General features: G+C 40.5%; 1 protein-coding gene across 1 annotated transcript in view; it reads left to right on the top strand.

The window, feature by feature from the left end:
• The window catches only part of FOXK2 (forkhead box K2), a 49,319-nt gene extending 33,874 nt beyond the window's left edge, over positions 1-15,445 (top strand). Inside the window, exons 2-9 of the mRNA XM_075111420.1 lie at positions 482-676; positions 3,481-3,628; positions 4,072-4,218; positions 7,165-7,358; positions 8,199-8,374; positions 9,413-9,709; positions 9,952-10,161; positions 13,396-15,445. Of these exons, the coding sequence (XP_074967521.1) occupies positions 482-676; positions 3,481-3,628; positions 4,072-4,218; positions 7,165-7,358; positions 8,199-8,374; positions 9,413-9,709; positions 9,952-10,161; positions 13,396-13,592 (1,564 nt within the window). The 3' untranslated portion in view covers positions 13,593-15,445. The remainder of the gene's footprint in view (positions 1-481; positions 677-3,480; positions 3,629-4,071; positions 4,219-7,164; positions 7,359-8,198; positions 8,375-9,412; positions 9,710-9,951; positions 10,162-13,395) is intronic.
• The last annotated feature ends 2,742 nt before the right edge of the window (positions 15,446-18,187 follow it).

The following is an 18,187-nucleotide window of genomic DNA, read 5'->3' as shown; positions in this document are numbered from 1 at the left end:
AAGAAAACAAACTAAACCTTTTAGTTAGACCAGTCTATGAAACTGAGTAGACCTCAAATTGGCCAACATTTATGCTCCTGATTAATTTTGATATCATGGAGCTACCTGTTCGTTTGCCGCAGCCACTCTTTGGCCTCATAAAATAATAGCCTTTTGTCTTCAGAATAGCACTTCTTTTAGGGACAGTTGTGAGATCAGGATGAACCTCAAGAGATTTAGAGACAACACATAAACTGCTCTTGTTACAAAGAATTGCATTTGCTTACATTTCTTTCAAAATTTTAAAGTTGCTCGCTTGGGGATCTTTTTCTGCTCACACTGATCTTTCTATACGATCTCTAAAATGAAGATGGTTACAGGTAATTACATACCATCCTGTACCTTTTTATTTTTAAATAAGGTTAGGTGATACGTGCAAATTATGCAGAAAATCTTGCATTCTGTAAACAAGTGGCTTATATATTTTTTTTTTACTTTTCAGCTGTACTTTCAGGTTTCCCAGCACAAACATCAAGATAACATTCACAGCTCTGTCCAATGAAAAAAGAGAAAAACAGGAGGCCCCGGAGTCCCCAGTGAAGCCTGTGCAACCCCAGATCTCTCCCTTAACAATAAACATTCCAGACAACATGGCTCACCTGATCAGCCCCCTCCCTTCTCCCACCGGAACTATCAGGTATTTAAACCCTGCAGATTGGACGTAGGGCAACGTATGGTGACAGGCCTTGGATGGCTTTCTAATTCATTTTCAGTGTTTTGCTTTTGTGGTAAAAGTGTAGTTGAAGCTCAGCATTAGCTGCCTTGGAGGAAACCACCATTTGCTAACTAATAAGATAGTTGCATGAACAGCCTTTAATGCTCAAATTTAACATGTTAAATGTGTAAGTGTGCGCTCAGGAGCCTGGCATTCTTTGAACAGCAAAGGAGCCTATCTTTTTCTTACGTTCCAGATAATATAGATTGCTTTTTACTCTTGCATGCTTATGGCAACACTTTAAATAAGATAAGTCAAAATTATACCATTTTTAAACATTCTGATAGTCACTGTCTCTCTGAAGTTTATGATTAGAAAAAATGTTTTTTGGTTATGATTAGTATGGAAAAAGAGACTGGTCTCTTACTCTAAAAGATTTGTAATTGATTAGTCATTGCTGGAAGTAAGTGGATGTTTTGCTTGAAGTACAGTGTAAGATGCGTAGTTTACTGTAGGGAAGCCTTATGCAAGGGAGGCTAATTGGGTTTTCTTACTTGCTCTGCTGCTTAATTTGGTAATTGTAGCCATTGTCTGACTTGGTTTTTGGGACCAAACTCAATGAAACATAAGCGAGGTGTCCTCACAAACTAGTAAAATCAGTTCAGATACAATTTTTAAAATTCATAGAAAGTTCAGGAGCAAAAATGTCATTTAAAGGCACTGAAAGTTGTGTTTCAAAGTCACATACATGCTTTTGAAAGTTTTTTGTTCCCTTCTCCCTTCCTGTATCTTCACTTGAGTGAAGGTTGTTAATGCTTGATTTTTTAAAAAATGTAGATCTTGTTAATAGAATTCGAATGTAAAGATAGTTGACTTCTGTCATTGCCAAGATCTTTATCTCAATATCGTAGTGTTCAATGAGATCTGGATAAATGGTGGAAGCAGAGAGGAAAGAGATCTAGACTTGACTGTATAACAGGTTTGATTTCTTATTAAAATTCAGGGAAAACATATCTTGCCCGAGAAATGACAGAACAGCTCATAAATATTTCAGATAATATCACGTATATCACCACAGTCTTTGCCTCACTATGAATTTTGTAATTCTCTTCAGGGCTTTCATGCACCTGTTGAGTATAGTTTATTACAAAAAAAAAAAAAAGAAAAAAAAAAGACGACAGTGTTGAGTCTATTTTGAGAGCAAAGCTTGACAGTTTCTCTTCAAATCATCCTGTTTTATAGAAGACTTGTAAACTTGCTTTGATTATACCATATGTGTCGCTTTGTCAATATATGCTAAAGTGAGCACAGTAGAGGGATGTTGTCAGTTGATATGTGAAAACATAGAACAGCAGTGACCTATATTTAAAAAAATAAATTAGTTACATCTTTTGGCTCTAATCAAAGATTCTTCCTTACAACACTTAAAAAATCCCATCTCCATTGTAAAATATATCACTAGTAGCAAATTGTTGGTGGATCTCTTGTGATGTGAAACTTAAATAGATTTTTTTCTATATATATTGCCTGCTCTACAGTGCCCGCCTTGTTTCTGTACGTAACAAGGGATGTAGTAAAAAAGCTTGAGAGGCCAGGCAGGCAAACAAAACTTGGCAGATGTGAATTTGTTAAAGCTTTATTGTATGAATCTAAATAACATTCGCTGGCTTTATTTGTTACTCGATGTTTTGAAGCATAGACTCAGGTTAGGTTAAAGATTGCCTTTGGAGATACGGCTGGTTCTGGGGGCACAGCAGGCTTTGTCATTCTAATTTTTAGTTAAGTTATTTTGAATTTCTCAGGACTGTGTTGAAATCAGTTACAGTATGAATCGCTGAGAACTATGTGTCCTTGTAGAGAAATGCCAAAAGTTGTGGAGTTTTTTTGGGAGAAGGGGACAGACGTCACCCACTGACTGTCCCTGTCCTGTCGGCTAAATGGAAACTGTAGAAGAAAACCGGCTTTGTGCCGCTGTGGTTGCTGTGGACTGTGCAAGGCAGGGGGACAGCCATTAGGAAGATGTTACAGTGAAATTATACGTAATTTTGTCTTTGTTTTTCTGTGATGGATAGCAAAATGTGAGGTATCAAGCCACTTCGTGCATTTGTTTGGCACTGTCTTTTGCTTTGTAGCAGTGTATCTGCTCTGTTGGCCTAATACTGTGTTAACTTAGATGAGTCGGTGCTGATGCATCCTATTTATAGATGAGTTTATGATTTTTATAAATATATATGTGTGTTTAAGTATGTGCACATACCTGTAAACCCTTCAAATAATGTTGGTTTTAGATTTAAACGAGAATCAGAACTTCCCCCCCCACTGCTCGCTATATTTTCTCAAATGTGCGAGAATACCGCGCAGGAGAGATGATCTGTTTTAAGCAGACTGAATACAAGCATATGGCAGAAATTTCACGCAAGACGTGTTTCTTGTTTCAAATGAGTGTCTTAAAATTTTGTGGTTGCTTATGTAGTGAAAGTGCACTTTTCTGTTCGTACATCTTACACAAATACAATACAACCTAATAAATCAGTTAATCCTTTTTCCTTTGGGGAGGAAAGCCTGAGCTTCATCTGACAGGTTTCTTCCTGCAGTGATTTTAATTTCCATGGATGAGTTAGAAAGGCTTGGAAGACAGGGTTTATAATGGAAATACTGGCAGACCCTTAACTGTAGCCTAGAAGCTCTGGTAGCAGGCTTTTCTGCAAGAAGAGCTTTTTGATTAGACATAATGTGGTGATATACTGTATAACAAAATAGTAGGATCTTCTTTTTATGCTCTACAGTGCTGCAAATTCCTGCCCATCTAGCCCCCGTGGTGCAGGCTCTTCAGGGTACAAAATGAGTCGTGTAATACCATCTGACCTACATTTAATGGCTGACAATTCACAGTCAGAAAATGACAAGGAAGCATCGGGTGGAGATAGCCCAAAGGTAAACATTGCTTGAAATCAAACCCATAAATTACATCTTAAGTGAACGTAAGAGTTCTGAAATTTTGTTTGCTAAAGTATATGCACTCTGTCACAGTTTAACGTTACAGACTTTAAAAACAATTTGTAGGGTTTTGTGATTAGATGTGAGATTTATTTAGAGCCCTCTTCTCTTTGGGGGAGGGTCTGTGTGTATTTTCAGTTATGTGTCTGTTTATAGGCTACTGAAAATTCTTGCCTGTTGTATGTTTCTCCAAATTTGTAATGTTATCTTAAAATCTGCTAATCAGAAGAGCAAAATTGTCTTAGTTTCTTTTCTGCCTCAAGATTTTGATCATCCAAAAGTGCTTTACATCATGATAATTGTGTTTTGTAACTTTTAATTTAGAAAGGGATGTACATCTTTAAAGTTTATTGATGCAGACTTTTCTTTTTCTTACACAGGACGACTCTAAGCCACCTTACTCCTATGCACAGTTAATAGTACAAGCAATTACAATGGCACCTGATAAGCAGCTTACACTAAATGGAATTTATACGCACATAACTAAAAATTATCCATACTACAGGACAGCAGACAAGGGCTGGCAGGTAAATTTGATTTCTGGAATGTTTTTTTAGTTGTGAGTAGTACTGGCAGCTATAAATACTCGTAAGAAGTCAGTTGGTGAGCCTAACAGCCCTTCATAAATAGAATGTGTCAAATGAGTGTGTTGTCTTTTTGCTGATTGTAAGTTCTCCCCCCAAAAAAGGCAATTTACATTATTCTATATTTGAAACGTTGCTTTATTCATGGAATGGTATTTTCTAACACTCTAGGAGGGATGCATACAGACTTTTGGGGAAGACAAGTACAGTTGGCACTGTGGATTTAAATATACGTATGCTATCTAGGAATGTAGCTGTGTTCTGTAACTTAATTTTATCTCAAGATAAAAATACGTATGTTTACACAATTTTCAGATATTAAATGTTACATGTTCAGTTCTATTTGAAAACGGTGATCTTGACCGTGCAATATAGTGAAGGAACCAAGCGTGTGTTGTCTGTCATTATCTTGCACTCTTAGGTGCCCTCTTTTATTTGTGCGTTGTAGCCTGTTTGTGAACTTCATAGTTTCTGTACTGAGTTAGACCAAACGCTTTCAATTCTGTACAATTAATTTCTGCTTTCTTTTCATTTTTAAAGAGACCAGCCTCGGCATTTGCCAGGATGACTAACCGAGTATGAATCAGTCTGGCCTAGCCTTTCCAGATACGCAGAAAGGTTCAATGCCTTTGCTGCTGTTTTTAGTTGCAGCAAAGGACAGAAGAGCACAATTAGCAGGACTGGCCAGTTTGCCCATGTAACGCTCAGACTGCACTGTCGATCACGGGGTATCAATTTCACTGTGTTGCTGCTTAGTACAGTCATGATCTGCAGCAGAGGCATGCTCTGAAGTTATTTTCAGGGAAGTAAAATTTGGAGAGACTGGGGGAGGGGAAAAGTGAGGAAGTGGTAATACTCCACTGGCTACACAAGCAGAAGACTAAAGAATACATGCCTTCTCAGTAGAGGAATAGATTTTTAAATATTAATCACATACTTATTTGTCACAGGGCTTATATGAACGTTGAATCACTCTTAGAGGAATTCTAAGGTTACTGGGGAATGTAACTGTTCCTGGCTTTTTGCTGTGGTTTGGCTGGTAAAGGACTCAGCTGTTGTTGTGGCCAGGAAGTCTCTAAGAATTTTGTTTCCCTTCACACATAAGCAATGCAGAATCCTGGCTGCAGCCATACAAACAGATCTGTTTTAGTGAGAAGATTCTGTTTGTAAAATGATGGTGTGCTTTTTGCTTCCTATTCTGAAATACCTTGAATATCTCTGTGTGTAATGCTTCTTCATGTAAGCATTGTGGAACCAAACATGGGCATGTGTTGTAATGAATGGTTAAAGAATTCTGCCTTAGAACAGTGTATGTATTTGGATGTAAAATGCTTCACAAAACCGAGGCGATAGACACAGCAGATACACTATGTACTGGAATAGTTAATTAGCACCTATCCAGAAAACTAATTGGAAAAGCTGAAAATTAGATGCTGTTCAGTCACTGGTCATATAAAGCACTGCTATAACACTAACAGGTGTATCTCATGTATGAATAGCTCTGCTAGCTTTTATCCATCAGGTATTACGTTACAGTTAGGGTGACTTAAATGATAGATGTTTTAAATAATATTTGAGGGTGTATCTGCACATATTATTCAAAACGCAGAGGACATACATATGTATAGTATCCAGATCCTATACCTTAATAAGAGTATTGAGGTATTTATATCCTTTATTATATAAATGTCTCATTTTGTTGAGGACTTGACTCCTTTTCATGAACTTATTTTAGCAGGTACTTTTGGATCAACTCTTTTATTCTAGCATACGGAGAAATTAATACAATTTATAAACATGGTCTTGGCATCTTTCTAGTTCTGTTTCAATTTTTGGCAGGAAAAACCATTTCTGGTTTCATCAGTTTGCATTTAAGAAACCATACATGGTTATCATTGCTTTAAGTTTTCCAAACTTGCCATCAGGGTCATGAACTCAGCCATTGGAGCAGGATTTGCATTTGATTTTGCAAATTTTTGAAGAGCTTCTGATAATGTAAAGCTTTTTCTCCATTCTCCCTCTGTTGCCCCACAAGTATTTCAGTATGTATGCCTATCTTTATTTCCTCCTTGTTCAGTGATAATATTTAGCGAGATTTCAGGTTTATAGATCATAAAAAAAAAAAAAAGATGAAAAAAAAAAGTGTGTAAAGCCAAGCAGAGATACAGCCACTTCAGGGTGTTAGCAGTTTTCTACATCTCTGAAGAGTTGTGTGCGTTACCGCAAAGTGAGGATAAAGTAATGTGTGAAGCAGAGTGCAGTAACGAAGATCTCGCTGAAGAGCTGTTTTAGGACCTACTGCCATTTGTTGTTTTTCTAGACACACTAAATCCTTGGCCTCTTTGTTGAGACAGACTGGACTGCGGGTGAACTCCCAACAATCTAGCTGCATTTGGAACTTGTGTAATTTAACCTTTTCTCTGTTGTGGAACAGTAACAGGATTATCATATAAGATCAGAATCAGTACATGCTGTATTTTACTGGCCCTCCTAGAATGAACTGACATTGTCTTTGACACCTGGGGAAGGGTGGTGTATGAAGACTGATAATTTTTCCTCCTTTTTTTTTTCCCCCACACTGCGTTACGCTCAAGTATTTGTAGTGTTCTAACAGTTTGTTGCAATCACTGTGTTTCTCATTAGAGAATTAAATGGGATTCCTGTTATTGCTGCATTAGCATACTGTTTTTTTTAATTGTTGGGGAAGATTTGAAAAATGCAAGAGTCCTTTCAGGTTTATGGCGCTGCCTTTGTAGTGCTCTGAGTTCTGTTGAATTAAGGAATTAAAAAGCTGAACCCCGAGTCTCCTATAGTACAAACTAATGCAGTAGGCCACATTCTAACTTGGAAAAGTTATATGAATTCTACATATTTTTTTATGTTCCATAGAATTCAATACGTCACAATCTCTCTCTGAATCGTTATTTCATCAAAGTACCACGTTCCCAGGAAGAACCAGGCAAAGGCTCATTCTGGAGGATAGACCCTGCCTCTGAAAGCAAATTAATAGAGCAGGCTTTTAGGAAAAGGCGGCCTAGGGGAGTACCTTGCTTTAGAACCCCTCTGGGACCACTCTCTTCTAGGTAAGGAAAAACAGATGAACAAAAAGACTATGGCTGTTGTTTAATCTTCAGGCTGATACAGACATGATAGTTTTGGATACAGTCACAAGTTTAGTAATTTAATTTCATCCAGACAGTATTTAAATTCTGTACCATTTCCTAGGAAGGCTGCCCCATACACTAGGCTTGTTTTTATTGCTTGTGTTAAAGAACTTGACTCAGTTCACGTAACTAACTGTCACATTGTTAATGTAAGCAAGCCTTGCCGTACCTTTGGTTTTGTTTGTTTGGATTTTTCCTTTTTTTTTTTTACAGAATTATAATTTTCATTTCTAACTGCCATCTACTGCATTTTAAAGCTGCGTGCAAAGAAAATTATCAAATGCCAGCTACCATTTTATTGAACTTAGAGATGACAATTATGTATTTAGTTTGATAATTTAAGCAGAATTCGTGATGGGGAAATAAATGGGTTTAAATTATTCCCTCTGTAAAGTTACAGCCTTCCTGCTGTGCAGATCTTCTAATACTTGCCCTGTAGACTGAGATTTGCTCCTCATTCTTTTCCACCAGAAGAAACGTTCATGTTTCACAGATTATTTAGAGAGTCTCCCTAAGAAGGCATCCAGCCACTTCTTCTCCATTAACTATAACTGAAGTTTGCTTTTAAATTCTGTCCCTGTTTAACAGAAGCTTTATAAAAGATGATCAGAACTGCTTTGGGTTGTAACTGTACTTGCTGGAAGGCAGAGGTGCCCTCCTGTGGGCAGTGTGTGTTACGGTCTCTTTAGAGGAAGGTCACTGTCTTTCACAGTTCAGAAGTTAAAACACATCAGCTGCTGCTTTCATTTTTAAATACAGAAGTGCCCCAGCTTCTCCTAATCACTCTGGAGTGTTGTCTGCGCACTCCAGTGGAGTCCAGACCCCCGAGAGTCTGTCCAGGGAAGGATCTCCAGTCCCAATGGAACCTGAGCCTAGCGCTATCCAGCCAAAACTAGCGGTAATACAAGAAGCGCGATTTGCACAGAGCGCCCCAGGTGAGGAATCCTGAAATAAGCGTTTGGGGGTCGGAGGTGGGAGAGTGCTAGGATATGTTACCAAGACTTCATGTGTACACCAGAAAAACCCCAGTAAATATTTAACTTCTTAACGTTTAGAGCAAATCTTTGATACACATAAACATGCCAGGTAAGTCCCATTTGTGTACATACGGACTGTACCTGTGTGCTGTTCCAGCACCCCGGTCACTTTGTTACTAAGCTGAGATTGTGCTTCTGTCCTCTATAGGACTGTACTGTCTTGTAGCAGTTGTTGCTTCCTTTCAAAATGTATTCTTATTGGTCTAAAAAAAAAAAAAAACAAAACCCCAACAAACCCAAAACTTCAGGTTACATGGGTTACAGAAGTAAGTAAATGTCTTGCCATGCATCTGTGGCCATGTCATCTTTTCAAAGGTGGGGATAAAGAGAACTGAAAGGATAAGGAGAGAAAGAATAAATTTGTGTGACAAAAATTTTCCTATGTAAAAAGGAAAAGAAAGAGCCTAAGGCATGGTGGGATAAGGATGTATTTGTTTAGTTACCTTAGCTCATATGCTTTTGCCATCCATTTTCTTGGTGATATTCTGATACTACAGAAGTGCCAGTGACCATTCTGTGGCAAAGGCAGACACGGTCCTAAGCAGAGACACCCGCCTTTCCCCAGCCAAGGAAGCTGAGCGTCCTGCCAATGCAGACGTGCTCCACACAGCACCTGAAGCACATATATGTTCCCATCTATGGAAAGGAGTTTTACTAAATGAGTATTAAACATAGCTTACGGCTGCACTGGGGGGAGGAGCGGGGGCTTTAGCCCAAATGGTGTATGGGTCTTACTGATACAGCACTTGCCTTGAATATGGCTTGGAGTAGCCATATGTCATAATCTTCATTGTCCGGTTTTATCTTTCGGATCACTGAGGTATTAGAGAAGGCGGTCGTTAATCATCTGAGGCTTTAGTGTTAAGTTTAAAAGAATGACTGGCTTAAAAGGAATAATGAAAACTGGCAGCCTGATGTTTCTGTCTTTCTTGGCAGGATCACCTCTATCTAGCCAACCAGTTTTAATTACTGTACAACGGCAGCTACCACAAACTATTAAACCGGTCACCTACACTGTTGCAACTCCCGTGACAACATCGACATCCCAGCAGCCTGTAGTTCAGACAGTGCATGTTGTCCACCAGATACCAGCTGTGTCTGTCACAAACGTGACTGGATTAGCACCAGCAAACACTTACACTGTAGCTGGACAGGCAGTAGTCACGCAAGCTGCGATGGTAACCCAGCCCAAGGTGGAACCTCAAGAAAATGGAGACCACAAGGAAGTAAAAGGTGAGAACCTGTGGGGTTAGTTGTTTTGCTACCTCTTTATACAGAAGTTTTATTGTTTGAAACTTACCTCCAGATGAATGCTTGAAATGTTTGGGTAAAACTGAAGATTTTGCATCGTAATTTCCCGGATCTGTTAGAGCTAGTAGTAAAACGGTACACTACTTCACTGAGGGTTGATTAAAATACAAATGGTTCTAGAACACTTTCTTGTTCTTAACAATGTTCTGTCTTCTGTTTTTCAGTCAAAGTGGAGCCTATACCTGCTATTAGTCATGCTACAATAGGAGCTGCTAGTCGTATCATTCAGACATCTCAGACCACACCCTTACAGACAGTTACTATAGTGCAACAGGCACCTCTAGGTCAACACCAGCTACCAATAAAAACTGTAACGCAGAACGGAACGCACATAGTACCCATCACCACTGCGATACAAGGACAGGGCAACGCTGGTACGTACTGTGGCAAGATGTGCTGTTGCTTTGTATGTGTTAAAACCTCAGTGAACAGTGCTGTATTTTTGAATTCCGTTCTCGTGTCTTTCGTGGTTATATTGAAAACCAAATTCTACAAAAAAATTTAGATTACAGCCTTGTAAGGGCTCCCTGTTGGTAAGAACCAGTGTTTCTCTTCCTTGATGATTACCTGAACAGCTATTTATTCTCTTTGTGGTCGTTATAGGGATGTACTTAGTGGTGACAACCCGTCCTCCCTCCTCATTAAACCCAGGATATAAACAAGTTTTAAAAGAAGTTGCTGTAAAACTGTGCCATTAAAATGGTAACTGCTCCCCAGATGATTTGTCAAGAACCAACCAACAGGAAAACAAGACAGAACTGGCTTGTGGGTTGGATTTTTGAACTGTTACTTTTTATTCTGTTTTTGTTGAACCTGTACTAAAAATGAGAAAAATTCTGTAAGATTTTGAGATTATTCTTGTCTGGATACCATCTTTCCCCTTGCAGGCTCAGCAGCCTGAGTGGGTAGCAGTACGTGTTCAGAATTTTCATATATTCACACTTGTTCACAGAACGTTCGGTTTTGGTTTGCTTTGCAGGTGCACACAGCTTTGTTCTTAACAGTTTCACTTTGAGATGTTATCTGATACTGAGGTAGTGCTTTTGTCGTGAAATATGTTTGTGGAAATAGTTTTAGGCTATCTTATATCAATTTATTACATGCGTTTTTGCGCTAAAGTCTTTCCAATGGAGTGAATTATCTGCTTTGTTTCCTTTTTACTCTTCTTCCACCACTGACATTTATAGGTCAGTGCTCTGTCTGCTTTCACTTCATTTCCAGTTTAAGTAAAGCAAAAGCAATTGCTGTCAGACTTCATATGCGCTTTTTTTTGTCAGAAGGGACCTACAAATTGAGCCGTGAGTCATGTGAAATATACTGAAAAGTTATTTTTGAAAGTAAGAAATAATTATTTTTGTCTTTTTCCTAGACTCTGTGAAAACTCAGCTGATTTCAGCATGTTTTCCTTGGTAGGGAAGCGTAACGGCTGCTAGGCATTTTTAAGAAAGCGGCTGAACATAGGAGTAGAATTGTGGTGCATCTCGCCGTTTCGCTGCGCGTGCTAGGGGTGCACTCGCAGCGATGGGAGCTTTCTGAGATTCCTGGGCTTAAATGCCTAATGAGATGTTCACGTTTTGAACAGCAAGTGAGGTGTATTCCAGGCCCTGGTCTCTCTGTTGCAGTAACTCCTAAACCAGCAAGAAACCAGGTAGCTCTCGGGCGAAGCATCTGAAGGGGGAACTAGGCCTACAGGAGTACAGATTTGTTGGCACGTGTTACAAAGACACGGCGTTCACACGCGTGCGTTCACACACGTATGTTCACACGCATCTGTGCTCACATGAGACGTCTGTGTTCACACGCATCTGTGCTCACATGAGACGTCTGTGTTTACACGCACATTTCTGTGTGTACCTGTGGGTGCGTGTCTTTGGAGAAGGAAGGTTTGTGCAATCTGATAGCTAAGAAATCCAGAGCAACTACTGTTCTTCTGACATTCTCTATTAGTAGTAAGAAGGTGCTTTCAGATCTTACTGTCAGCAAAACAGTTTGGCAGCGCTTTTTACTTCCTGTCAGTCTAACTGAAGGCTGTGAAGTTCAAACTAAATTCAGGTTTCTTATTGCAGAACAAAATCACGTAACTAGATACTCTTTGTTTTGACTTTCAGTGCAGATTTCAAACACCGTTGTTCTGTTGTGTATTTCATACCTCCACGTATCGGTTGTGGCTGCAGCCAGCAAGTCTCCACTAAACACACCCCGGAGTGCATAATGCAGCAATAGTCCTAATGCATGTTTGAAGATGAGGGGTAAACTTCTTGGGTTTATTTGTGCACCGATAAACTTGCAGTAAGGCGTTTTATTCAGAAGTAACTGTCTCTATGGAATCTGTTCAGAAATTATACAAGGAATAGCTATTCTAATACAAGGTGGATGTTGAGATACACAAATTATTATACAGTGCAGTGAAGGTTTCTGTATCGGATAAATGTTTTCTGAAGTATTTGTTCTACCACTAAATACTAAGTACAGAACAGTTTGGTTACATGGAGAGGTGATATTCCAGGAGTTCTCTAGGATAGCTCACTAAGAACAGATACAACAAGGCCAGCAAGTAAGAATTCCTTTTCGACTTCATGCTTAGGCTCCAGTAGCAGGGAATGCTGTAATAATGTCAGCAAAGCAGTGGCGCTGAAGAAAGTGAGCCTGTGTTTAAAAAAAAAAAAACAACAAACAACAAAAAACCCACACCAAAAATCAAACCAAACTGCACCCCCCCCACCCCCCACAAAAACCCCAATGCAGTGAACAAGTAAATATATCTTCAGAATTTTGCATTATTTGCAAAGACATTTGAATAGTTGGTTTGATAAAGTCAGGGTCAATATTGAGAAATAGACTGCCAGCAAGGGGAGCGGGGACCTCTGGGTGTCTCGGAAGGTTTAAAGGACTGTACTCGCCCATTAACGGTGGCTTGTACTCTGTCTTCCATGGAATGAGAAAGATTAAAATATTTTTTAGGATGTTTGAACTGTCTGCATCTCTGTTGATCTAATTCAAGTTGCGCGCTTGAATCTAGTCACATACGTCATTTGTTAATACTGCTACTCGCTAAAGCACTGCCTTTTCCCTACTTTGTGGGTAAACGCCTCATTATCTGCCAAAGAGGAATTGCTGCTTGAGTCATCTGCATCTCGTGGCTCGCGAATTGCATGGCTTTTCTTAAATAGCTTGTGGCCACAGATGACTCTGACGTGGCGGTGCTCTCCTTCAGGCCAAGTAGTGCATTCCGCAGCCTTCACAGGCACGGCCCCACCTACTGAGGGGGATGTTGAGGTCGCTTCCCGGTTCTGTCACAAATTACGGTGTAGGTTGGCTTTCAGTCATTTAATCTTTCCCTGTCTTCAGCTCCCCGCGAGCAAAATGGAGATATTTCCTCGTGCTGCCACTTTTCTCCAAATCCGCGTGAATGTTGAGTGATTTGGGAAAATACCTTTCGGGCTTGTACAAAGATTGAACGGTCGGACCTGAATCTCGGCTGGGATTGCCAACGCCCCACGTAGTACAAATAAAGGGATTCATCATTTTAATGAAAACGCAAATTCGCTTTCGGTATCATCTGCTCTGGCGACAGTGAGGGTGCTGAAGTCTTTATTATCTCTTTACAGCTGCTGCGAGTCCTTTGCATATGTTAGCAACCCACGCGTCTGCATCGGCATCTCTTCCAACAAAGCGCCAGAACGGAGACCAGTCAGAACAGCAGGAACTGAAACGTATCAAAACAGAAGATGGAGAGAGCATAGTCATAGCTGTTAACGTGGACACCCCACCTGTGGCAGTGAGTGATAAAGGCAGCCAGAACTAGAAACTTAGGGGAGTTCGTTCTTTTTTTCTTTCTTTTTTTTTTTTTTTTTAAAAAAATAAACTCCATGGTGCCAAAAGGAGACACTTAAATATAACACCTAAAACGTTGGAACATGTTCTCACGCAGTGGGGAAAGGGGCCCTGTGATCAGACTTCAACTTTCAGCACTGAAAAAAAAACCAACACAGGTGGCCTTAAAACTTGGTAACTTAAAGTCAAACTGCAAACCATCTTGTTCCAGAGGCTGTGACCCCCGCTCCTCCCTGCCCCTACTGAACTGTGTACACTGAGAAGTACAGTGTTGGGGAGGGCTGCAGCTTTAAAAAAATCTTTATCAGATTATTTTAAGGACTGAGTATCTCAGTGTAACGGCAGCATGATAAGCGCTTAGTGTGAACTGGTTTCAAATGATTGTATATTCCTTAAAGGGAACAGAGGCGAGGAGCCATTTCCTACATCTTGGCAGCTAGCCTTTCATAACGACCTACCCGATGCAGTTGTTGGTAGATATGCAGTATTTTGTTGTTCACATGTGGAATTAGAAATTTTTGAGGTGTATTTTCATTTCTTTGCAAAATAATGGGGTCTTTGACATTTCAAATCACTCCATTTCTACTCCGGAAACTTTGGAATCACACAATACTTTTCATGTGAAATTTTGTTTGGTAAAAAACTGAATGTAGGGTTTTTTTAACCAATGGAATGATTTACTTTCGTCTGTCCTGTTAAAGTTCAGATAAAGCTACTTTATTACATCTGCAAATTTTCATATTTTAGCAGTTGCCTGATAAATTTAATCAAATTTTATTACCATGTGTAGTGATCAAATGCTTCTTTGGGCTTGCATGTAACTGATTAGAAATTACAATGTAAATGAGCCGTTAACTGACGTAAAGAACTGCTATGAATTTGACCAGAGCTGCACTTATCTGTTTCTCTTTCTGCTACCTTTTGCTGTTTGTTACTTTGTGTTGACTTTGACTGTCCCTGGCATATTTTTCCAGTCTGAAGTAAAACAAGAGTCTCGCTTAATATTGTGTATGTTTAAGATAACAGACTGTTCTTCATTTAGAAAGATAAAATTCTTTATCACGAGTCCTTTTAAAAAGAGAGTAAAATTATCTTGTCAGAGGTATATTCGATATTTTTAAGCTTAAGCACCCATCAGTAGAAATTAATCTGACCAGCTTCTCTGTAACACTTTGATGTCATACACTGACCTTTTGGGTCTCCATAAGAGTAGCTGTTGTGGTTTTCTAACAGTGGCTACCATATTATTATGATTTTTTTTTAAAGTGTGTGTTCTGCAGTTGAACATTTTAAAATGTATCGGTAATTTCTCACTTTAATCACGGTAATAGATTCCACTTTACATTTCAAAATTAAATTTAAACGTAAGGCTGCTGTTCAGTCTTTAATTCACATAACGTCTTATTTCCTCATGCGGTAAGGTGAGTGAAAGCTAGATAGCTGGCTTAATTTGAATCTGATTTTTGTCATTTTCTGTAATAATGATGCATTATTTATATTTCCTTTTTCACTACGAAAGGAAAAACTGTATTTTCATGACGGACTGAACAGTTTGGAGTGGTTTATTTAGGCAGCTTTTGGGAACTATTTACCTAAAGACCAAATATGAGAAATCTGTACAAGTTTTGTGTTCATCCACAAAATGGAACTGTTACAATGTCTCTGCAGATAATACATATTAAAAAACTATGAAAAAAAAAACAAACTCTACACAAGCTGAATTTATAACAGGCATTTAAAAAAAAAAAAAGCATAACCTGAAAAGAAACATTTCTGTAAAATTGCAACATTTTCTTTAGAGGTTTTAAAAATAAAAAAAGTAAAGTTTTAACATACTTTTTTTAAGAAAAAAAATCCAGTACTAGTAATTTAATTTGGTGTTGAATGAATTGACTAGAATGTGGTTTATTTTCAGAATTGAGAATCTGTTCACAACTAGGGCTAGGTGAATAATAGTGTATAAGATTTTTTTAAATAAAATTAAATTTTATTCAGCAAATTAAGTTGAAATTACTCAACAGGTGTGAAATATTTATGTATGTTTTGGGGTGACTAATGCACTTATGTTGGCAGCGCCAAAGGAAACGGTATCAGACCGACCAAGCCGAGGTGATCCCTGCCGGCAGCTGCTGGTGGGCACGCCGCGCCTCCCGGGAGCGGGGCGGAGGCGTGGGTCTGGTCCCGCTTCGCCCGCGCCCCCGCCCCGTGCCTTCTGGCGCACGTGGGGCCCGGCACGGGAGCGCGCCTCCGCTCCGTTCCGATGGATAAACCCTTTGGAAAAGCCGTGCGATGTGAGAAGACTGCCCGCGTCCTTACGTAAAAATAACAGCTGCTTACCCGTGCCTTTGGTGATGCCGAAGAACGCTCGTACGGGGGAGTCGCCGGTGCTTTTGACTCACGCAGACTCCTCTGCCTTACGCGTCGGGCCTTACTAAACTGAGTCGTCGGGTTGTTGAAACAAAACCGTTCCCTGGTCTGTCTGTGTTTCTGTGCCTGCCACTATTAACGCAGCGATGGTTACCGCGTAATAGCCAGGGCTGAACGAGGCTCCTGTCACGCTGCTGCTGCGCCTGAGGTGATGCTCGTGACCTTTCTTAAATCGGCCTGAGGTGCTGCTCGTCCCGGACTCCCGCGGTCAATATGATTTTTCTTTTGCAAATGGAAAATTTCTTCAGGTGGTTCATGTTCGCAGAGCTTTGACCTCTCTTCAGGAACTGATGTACCCGTTCTAGCTACCTTTGGTGTTTTACGGTGCATGGTGTTCTTTCCTTTTGTGCTTCTTCTAGGCTGCCGTGCGGTGCCCTTTCTGTTAAGGGTCAGCTTTTGTGTAACCTTTTAAGACGACTTTTAAAAAGACTCCGAATCCTGACGTATGGAAGACCTAACGCGCGTTTGCTCCTAGCGACACAGCGTCCGTCTCCACTGCCCTCCTCGCAGATCCCCCTCCCTGTCCTTACGCAGCTTCGGCTCCGCTGCAGCGGCGTGCGGCAGCAGCCCCGCGCCCCGGCAGCACGGGGGAGGCGGCGGGACGTTCCGCCTTGGTGCTGGCCGCTGTAGCAGCAGCTGTAGGGCCTTGAACGATCCGGCCCAGGGACTCCACGCCCTCAGGGCAGAGGGGGCTGTGGATGGCGTGGGGTGAGAGACCAGTTCTTTGATGGGTGTGGCCAGGCCCCGCTCTGAGCTGCTGCCTCCCCCTGCCCGCATCGCCTGACACATTTCATAGAATCATAGAATCATTAAGACGGAAAAGACCCTGAAGATCATCGAGTCCAACCGCTAACCTATCACTGCCAAGACCATCACTAAACCATATGCCCAAGCACCACGTCTACCCTTCTTTTAAATACCTCCAGGGACGGAGACTCCCCCACCTCCCTGGGCAGCCTGTGCCAGTGCCTGACAACCCTTTCGGTGAAGAAGTTTTTTCTAATGCCCAACGTAAACTTCCCCTGGCGCAGCCTGAGGCAGCTTCCTCTCATCCTATCGCTTGTTATTAGGGAGAAGAGGCCGACCCCGCCCCTCGCTACAGCCTCCTTTCAGGTAGCTGTAGAGAGCGATAAGCTCTCCCCTCGGCCGCCTCCTCTCCAGACATTGACCGCAGGGGTTGCGGTCCGGACGATGCCATCTTTAATTGTGCTTGTTTAGGGAAATACCTGTTCTGTGCTAACCCCAAAAGATCCAAGAGCACTTCTGCTTCACAAACCACTGTTGCTATATGGGAGGCAAAACTTGGCCTTTACTTGCATGGCTGTTACAGTACAGGTTCATTTGAAAATGTTGGGGTTTATAAATTACTTAAATCAAAAAGTGGAACTTGAAGTTTCAGCAATCTATGATTGGATCTGGGTTTTGTATCTTGATTTGATTTCCCCCAAAAGGTAAATTTTGAGTGGTTGGTAGTCAGTAACAGCGGTTGAGTTGTGATTTTTTTTTTTCCCTATAACACATAATTTTATATCTATGTGTGTGATAGATATTTATCTAAAAAAGTATATTTCTCTCATTTACACTAAATGGAGTGCTGCTTTCTACTAACCTGATTGAGCCCCTTCTATAACTCCGCAGCCTGACGTTCTTACTAAGAATGCTACGTTGTGTCTGACGCAAAATCAACTGATAAAAGGGAAGGCTGAAGTCAGTAAGTGCCTGTCGGTTGCTTTTAACCATCAGGTTCTTCTTGATCTTATTTGTGGACTGGAGATGAAAACACGTTTTACTCCTGCTTCTGCTTGTTTTCTTTCCTAACTATGAATCAAGCCAGACTTTGAGTTAAGAATTATTTTTTTGTATCAGAGTCTCGTTCTTCTAGAAGCTGTGGTAGCATTCGGGGCTGAGCTCAGGCGCGCAGCCAGGGATTTGCACCAGGTCACGCGCCCGACGTCAGAAACACGTTGGCCACAAATGTATTGGTTTAGCACAGGCTGCCATGCAAACGGAGAGGTGAGTATTTCTTTAAATAAGTTCAATGAGATGCACGCTTTCTCACATAATTTTCATTAATGTTGGTTTGGTTTCTGATCCTCTTTATGCATTAGTTGTGCTTTTTTTGTTTCTAGAGAAGTATCA

This window comes from Phalacrocorax aristotelis, chromosome 16 (assembly GCF_949628215.1).
Source record: "Phalacrocorax aristotelis chromosome 16, bGulAri2.1, whole genome shotgun sequence".
Classification (NCBI taxonomy): domain Eukaryota; kingdom Metazoa; phylum Chordata; class Aves; order Suliformes; family Phalacrocoracidae; genus Phalacrocorax; species Phalacrocorax aristotelis.
Note: the sequence above shows the minus strand (reverse complement) of the source record. Positions and strands in the feature narration are given on the sequence as shown.